This window comes from Trichoderma reesei (genome assembly GCF_000167675.1).
Source record: "Trichoderma reesei QM6a unplaced genomic scaffold TRIREscaffold_21, whole genome shotgun sequence".
In the NCBI taxonomy this organism is placed as follows: Eukaryota; Fungi; Ascomycota; class Sordariomycetes; order Hypocreales; family Hypocreaceae; genus Trichoderma; species Trichoderma reesei.
Genome location: NW_006711168.1, coordinates 180,704 through 188,160, shown reverse-complemented (window position 1 = coordinate 188,160; position 7,457 = coordinate 180,704). Strand labels below are relative to the sequence as shown.

The following is a 7,457-nucleotide window of genomic DNA, read 5'->3' as shown; positions in this document are numbered from 1 at the left end:
TTTGTAAGCGCGGCGTTTTGCGCAGTGTGATTCGAAGCTGGAGGTCCCGGGTGCTGGCGCTGGTCTTCTCCCCTGCTGGAGCTGGATGCTGGAGGGCAGAATAGGGAACAGGAGTGGGACCAAGGGCTTGCCAGGCTCAATGTTGGCTCAGAACGCGGAGATGGGGCCAAAGTCTGTCGCGCACTCTCGTCCGGGGGGGCTGTTGGTTGGTTGATACTGGGCGGTGATATGTTCTAGAGGTACTGTAAAGGGGAGCAAAGATGGACTTGTGATGCCGCTACAGTGTAGGTGAAGCGCACAAGTACCACCTCTAATTTGCAAAGGTACCTGGTAGAAGACCTTGAGGTAGGTAAGGAGGCAGTACTAGCAGAGGCAAGAAGATTGGGGGCGGCCAAGGGCAACCGGAAGCTGGCGCTGTTGGATGCAACTCAACATGAGCAAGTAGGCACTTCTCGGTACTACAGAGGCTGCAGCGGTCCTGGCAGAGCTCAAGTCAAAATAATATCCGACAGCGCAATCTGCGGCAATATCAGGGGTAGCAAGCCGGACACGGCCGCATGGAACTAGGCTCAGGCGACGGGAGGAGGCACACGTGCGTCCAGATGCGCGGGATGGCGAGGCGGCTCGGGGTTGCGGCCTGTTGCTTTATAATAGCTACATAGACAAGGCGGTGCCGGAGGACGCGGGAAGGGAGCAAGAAGGAGAACATTCGTAGAAACGCGAGGCCGTCAAGTGAAGACCAACTCCCGTCAATGCATCAAAGCACTTGTACGTGTAGCTATTTGAAGACAGTGACAAACAACCATCCTACCAACCAGGAAAAGGACAAGAGAAGGCCGCAGGCAGGCAGGCAGTGGGCAAATGGGGGACAACGGCCTGAAACCACGGTCTCTCAGATGTAGGCTATCATCTGCATGTCTCGTGCCATGGCAATATTCGATGGGGTCTGGCCGAGGAAGGATCCGCGTTAGCTACATAGTCAAAACTAAGTTGCCATTCTCTCTTACTAGTGTCGTGAGCGGGATGGAGCTCGACAAGGCCTGCCAGCCCAGTCATGTCGTGCGTCAGGGCCGGTGGCGCCGGGACGTGGTGAGGGCTCTGGGTGTTGGAGACGAGGGACGAGGAGCTGTGATGATGATGATGAGGTTGGCGGTCATGATGAGAGGCGAGGTAAGGCGACGTGCTAGGGGAGAACCAAGGTAGCAGGGCATGTGTACAGCAGATGCTCAGGTCTGCTCAGCCATACAGTGAATAGGTAAGTGTGCCATCTGAGGTACAAGGTACCTCTATCAGTGATGGCGAGCATTTCAACGGTCTTCTTGCAGGGTTAGGCATGGAAGAGACGTTGTACGGGCTGAAGACCAGAATAGGTTCGAAGTCTCTCGGGTGCTCCCGAGGGATCCCTTCTCATGATGCCACAGCTTCGAGTCAAATAGGAGACTTGGAATAGTACAAGCAACAAGCGGGAGGGAAGCAAACCGGTTGGAAAGGCGGCAGCAGGCTTTGGATGTTGGGTTCTCAAAGTAAGATTGAGATACAGTACATACATGTACCAGCACCACCAAAGTTGGATCCCCCTGGCACTTTCCATGCAGGCGACGTGCATCCGATGCCCTCGTCCAATAGCGCCGGGCCAAATGCTCCATACGAGCACCCTTGAGCGATCAATATCAACTCAATTTGTTGGTCAATGTCGAGCAACTCCCGTACCAATGCATATACGAAACTCCAGTACATACAGTACTGACATAGTATCATCGTCGCAGCAAAAGTCAACATGACGTCCAGGTCCGTACATGTAGACATGTCTCATCTGCCTTGTCCCATCATCCAAATACATGAATCATGCTGACGCTGGCAGCGCAGATGCATCCTGGTTAGCCGGCATCGAAAGATGGTCGCATGAGGCTTCTGCTGCAACATCCGGTGAAGATCAGCCGTCGTCTCGTGTTCTTTCCCCCTTGCAGAGAAATGCATATCCGAACAAGTCCAACGAAATGCCAGCGCTTTGCCACGCTTTCGAGGTTAAGCTCGCTGCTAGTATTGTGTTCTTAACGCTCACACGCCTCCCGCCTATAAGCGGGCAGTTCAACTGATTCCACTTGACTCCCTTCTTGTGACAGTCGGAACCGTAGCTGCAAGATGGACTAATACTCTGCCTACCGTGCATGATAACTACTGCTTACCAGCTAGCCAAATTCATGAGCTGTCACTGTCTCCATCCATCCACATGTTACCTGTAGCATTCAGAGCCCAAGTCTCGTCCTTTCCGTATCACCTAAGGTACTTGGTAGGTATGTCGTGATATCGATGTTGCGCTTCCTCTTAGCAGCTAGCGTCTGGGCGGACCGCTGGAGCTGGCGTCTTTGGCGCTGTCAACGCAATCCCGCGCCCTGGAAGTCCACTAAACTCACTAAAAAATCGAGCACATTGCACCTAAAGCCCAGAACTCAGAACCCCTCACTTGCCCCGCCACGGCGACTAGAGAGGTTGACCTCATCAACCTTGTTCCTCTAGCAGTGAACCTCTTCCTACTCCGCCCAGGCGCGCTGGCGATGCTTGCATCGTCGCTCTCTTCTTTCCATCCATCGCAAAGCCCATCCGCTGGCAGCAGTGATAGCGGCCCTGCCCTGATTCACCCAGCCAAGCAACTGCGTTCTCGCCCGTGGCCCTGCTGTCTCTTCCAGGGGCAGCTCAACACTAGGTACCTATAACAGGACGCCTTGAAACCATCAGCATCGACAACCAGACATCCAGACAGACGGCCAGGCAGAAGCGGCCATGACTGCAGTTGGGTCACCCTCATCCCACCCCACCCGTTAAATCGCTAGGTTTACCGGATTATCAAAAAGACGGCAACTGAGAGTCCCTTGCTTGTATCCCTCTTCTTGCTCATTACCTTATTGCTTGGTCCCTTGACGGCGTTTGGCATCTACTCTTATTCTACGCCATATACGAGTACCGTCCACGTTTGTCCACGCAAGTCCTCGCCTCTTGAGCTACGGTTCTTACGCTATCCAATTCTCGCTCTCGCTCCCTCTTGACGACTCACGCACCAACTTGCCTGTTACGGAAAGCTCGAGGAGCCAGGCCAGCCATGGACCAAGATGGTGGGCAGACCCCTGACGCTTCCTCTGTGAGCAGCGAGCTTATATCCCCAATCGGTGAGTCAATAAACGGCGTTTTTCTTCCTCGTCTGCCCTCCTCTATCAACACGTGCTGCTTTCAGTGCATGTCGTTGGCTCGGAGCATTTCAGTCCTTTTCGGCAAAGTGTCTTGCCTTTTTGCAAACTCCCTGTTCAGCTGCTTTCGGACTTCACTTCTTTTACCCCTTTTCATATGCATGCAGCTTGGCATGAACATGAACATGAGCACCATGGCGGCTGTCTCGGAGTCGCTCAGCATTCTCATGTACACAGAGCGTGGAAGTCGCGCTGTTGCAGCGACATGAGGGTGGCCTAGTGGCTGTGATTCGAGCCTCTAAACTCCGTTTCCCATCATCGTGCCCCCCATCCCGTCTATCATCAGTCCCCCACGTTGCAACCTCTTTGATAGCATTTTGTTGCAACGCTACTTCTCATACGTCCTCTTTACTGGTGCGACGTCATGAATGCGTACACACCGCTATACACGACCATCATGATGTTGTTTGTAGAGAAATCGGGCGCTGCCTTGTGGGCATGAGACTCTCAACCCTTTCTCACTGAACAATCCCTGAGGCTCCGTTTATACTAACAGAATGCATAGGCTATTCAAATTCTTCGAAATGCGGTTACTGCGGCACTCGAGGGCAGAGTGAGTTCCATTCCCATTGGTGAATTAGCTGTATCCAGGACTTCGTACCACAAGAGCCAAAGCCCTGTCTGCTTCTGGCTTCTCGAAGCGCTGTGCAGCCTCGGAGAGTATACCTATGTAGGCTGGGTCAGGCTAATCACCTCTTTCTCTTTTGGGCGCTTAGGCTTTTCGTATTATGCGAATACTTCGTCTCTTAGTCCGGAGTTTTATCTCAGGATGCTGGACCGTGGCTGGAGGCGATCCGGGAGACTTTTGTATCGCCCAAACCAGAGAGCATCTTGCTGTCCTCACTATACCATCCGGCTGGACTCCGAAGAGTTCTACCCTACCAGAAGCCAGCGTCACACAATCAATCGCTTCAACAAACACGTACTTGGCGAGTCATACATGAAGCAGGCTGCACGCTTATACCCAAGGTCACGCGAAGAGACCAAGAAGCGTGACAACGAATTCTGCCTCACGGAGCGTATACACGAGGCTGAGCTGAGCCGAGTGAAGACGCCGCCGGAGCCAGCTCACAAATGGGTTGTAACCCTTGAAGATGACATCTTCACAGAAGAGAAGTTTCTCGTCTACGAAAACTACCAGAGAGTTGTCCATGGGGATGAGCCTCACGAAATCACAAAGCAGTCGTTTGAGCGCTTTCTGTGCAATTCACCCCTGCGGCGTCGGTTGATGGTCGGACCTGACGGGCGAAAGCGTCGCCTAGGTTCCTACCACCAATGCTATCGCCTAGACGGTGTTCTGGTGGCTGTTGGGGTGCTTGACCTGCTACCGCACTGCGTCAGTTCCGTGTACTTTCTGTACCACGAAAGCATTCATCCATTTGCCCCTGGCAAACTGAGCGTTCTCTACGAGATATCTCTTGCGATTGAGGAGAACTACAAATGGTGGTATCCCGGTTACTACATCCACAGCTGCCCTAAAATGAAGTACAAGATTGAATACAGCCCGCAGTATATCCTCGACCCGGACACTCTGCACTGGAGACGCCTCGACAAGGCTATACTGGACATCCTTGGCAAGGACACCTACGTGAGCTTTGCCAAAGGCTTGGAGGAAGCCCTCCCCAACACGTCTGACTCGCGGTCCGCAGACTCTGCAACCGCATCTGCTAGCCACGATGCGGAGATGCCGGCGGCTTCAGATGCGAGCCCAGGGAACACCGACACGGATACAGACGACGAGGAAGTCTATGGCTCCCTGTTTAAAGCCAAAATGCCGGGGATTCCTTCTCTCAGCGCCATGGAGAAACTGAACCTGGATCACATACCGCTCAAGATCTTCCCTACGGGGCCGCTCTTCGAGACATCGGATTTGGCTGGCTGGAATCGCAGCAGTATCAGATCGACGTCGAGCATCCGACACAGCGTGGCACAACTGGTTGCAGCGCTGGGGGCGGACCTCATGGACGACATTTGCTTGGATCTAGTGCGACAAGGCTAATTGGCTATCCTCTCATGAGATTTTGTGGTTTGTAAGTTTCAGGAGTACTAGCATGTTTTTCTCTCCATGGTGCTAGGAGCATCATTAGGATATTGCATGTCAAGCGGGTATAGCAAACGAAGATAGATTAGGACTACAGCGCATGAGAGAATGGGTTCACAGCAGCTTCTCTCCCTTAGCCTGGATGTTGTAATTTGTGTGTTGGATGATGTCGTGAGCTGGATCTCAAGTATAGGCCGATTTTTTTTGGATACCTACCTTACTCACTTGCACGGGCACCCATTCGATACAATCAAAGAGGTAGTATCTTAACAAGTTTTCATTAACTTGGATCATTGGCTTATATGTCTCTTCTCAAGCCTTAGAAGAACATCGTCTTAGTTGCTGCCATCATCTATTGTAGTAGCTGCCCATGTGCCATGGCGCTGTATGGAAGAGGTCGACTTTTGATAGAGCTGCCCCACCCCCGCATCGTAGCTTATCTATCTTATCTTATCATCCACCTAGGTGAGCTGATAGATGCAACTTTTTGTCCAGTCCAAAAACCTTGCATCAACATTGAAATCGCTTACGACAAGCTGCCATTCCGCACCGCACCTAGACAATCACGCCCCCCCTGATACCCCAATTCTCAACTATACACCCACACATGGAAGCGCGGTGACAATGGCCCAGCAAACACTCTTGTCGCCCGCAGAGCTTGCGTACCTCCACAGCTCCCTCTCCCTCAGCCCCCCGATCCGCCCCGACGGCAGGACGTCCAAGCAGTTCCGCCCGCTGACGGCCGAGACGGGGATCCTGCCCGGGACCAACGGCAGCGCGCGGGTGTGCCTGGCGGACGGCACCGAGGCCATCGTGGGCGTCAAGGCGGAGATTGAGAAGACGGCGGATCCGCTGGGCGACGACGGGGAGCGGTACCGCGAGTACGTCAAGAGCGCGAGCGGCGTCGGCGGGGGCGATGCGGACGAGGACCGGCGCGAGGCGAGGGGGGAGTGGCTGGAGATGACGGTGGAGATCCCCGGGCTGAGGGACGACGACGCGGGGACGGTGTTTCTGGCCGAGCTGCTGAGGGAGGCGCTGCTTGCGGATGGGGAGCTTGCGAAGAAGCTATGGATCAACCGGCGTTTCCACTGGAGGCTATATCTAGATGTGAGTGCGCAGAAAGAGAAGAGGGGGGGCGGGGGGGCGCCGAGAGTTTGCAGGCTGTTTGTTTTGCTTTTGGGGGGGGGGGGGGGGCTGGGATCGGGAAAATGCTGCTGCCTGGGGGCGGCAAACGAGTTCTCGAGGGGATGTGATGCTAACGCGGCAAACTCGCAGATTCTCTTGATATCACCGCCACTGTCATACCCCTTACCGCTTCTCTCCCTGACGACACACCTCGCACTGCTGGCAACACGCCTGCCGCGGCTCAAATCAGAAGGCGACGAAGACCCCATGTTCGACGACGACTGGGAGGCGGCGCCCTTCTTGTACCCGCGCCAGGGCGGCGCCGCGGCGGCGGGCTCGCGGCCGTCCATCACGCTGCTGGTCGTCGCCGTGGGCGACAGCATCCTGTTCGATCCGTCTAAGGAGGAGCTCGCGGTGGCGGACTCGGCGCTGGCGGTGTCGCTGTGCGAGGTCAGGCGGGAGCGCGGGCAGAGCAGCATGGAGGTGGATTCCGGGCGCGAGCTGCGGCTGGTGGCGATGCGGACGATTGATCCCCCCTCGCGGCTGACGCCGCCGGGGGTGCCCAGCACGGCGAACCTGGCGGCGAGTGGGACGGCTGACGTGCCACTGCAGCAGAAGCAGCAGCAAACATCGGACGAGGTCCCACAGGAGGGCGTGTGGAAGGCGCCTCTGGGAGGGACCCCGTTTGCTGTCTTGGATAGCATCATACAGGCCGTCTTGGAAAAGGGGGGCGTCGCGGACGAGGTCTTGGACGGGCTGGAAGGGGTTGATCTGGCGTAAAGCACACTACACACTCTGTTGGCATCATCTCTGGAACTGCGGTCATTTGCTATTTCATTTGCTTTGTTCTTTGTGTTATATGTTGGTACATCATGTCTGATTTGGTCTCATTTGACCTTTGGAGAATGGCTTGAAAGCCTAATGTGCTTGGGGGGGAAAATAAAACCTCTTAATACTACTACAACAGATAAGGGGGGGGGGAGCATCTAGCCCAGCCCTGATCAATGCACATATGACCCATGATCGTATTGATTCCGACCAAACCCTTT

The 7,457-nt window shown here is 54.7% G+C and overlaps 2 protein-coding genes across 2 annotated transcripts; both read left to right on the top strand.

Annotated features, from left to right (window-relative positions):
- Positions 1-3,954: 3,954 nt before the first annotated feature.
- Positions 3,955-5,241, top strand: TRIREDRAFT_67205 (uncharacterized protein; the record flags this gene model as incomplete). The annotated part of the gene is made up of 1 exon (XM_006968152.1): positions 3,955-5,241. A coding segment is annotated over one exon (1,287 nt), but the record flags the coding sequence as incomplete, so codon positions are not given.
- Positions 5,242-5,893: 652 nt separating this feature from the next.
- Positions 5,894-7,373, top strand: TRIREDRAFT_80890 (uncharacterized protein). The gene is made up of 3 exons (XM_006968151.1): positions 5,894-6,164; positions 6,228-6,390; positions 6,559-7,373. Exons 1-3 carry the CDS (start codon positions 5,908-5,910, stop codon positions 7,186-7,188), a joined length of 1,050 nt encoding a protein of 349 aa, XP_006968213.1. The 5' UTR covers positions 5,894-5,907; the 3' UTR covers positions 7,189-7,373.
- The last annotated feature ends 84 nt before the right edge of the window (positions 7,374-7,457 follow it).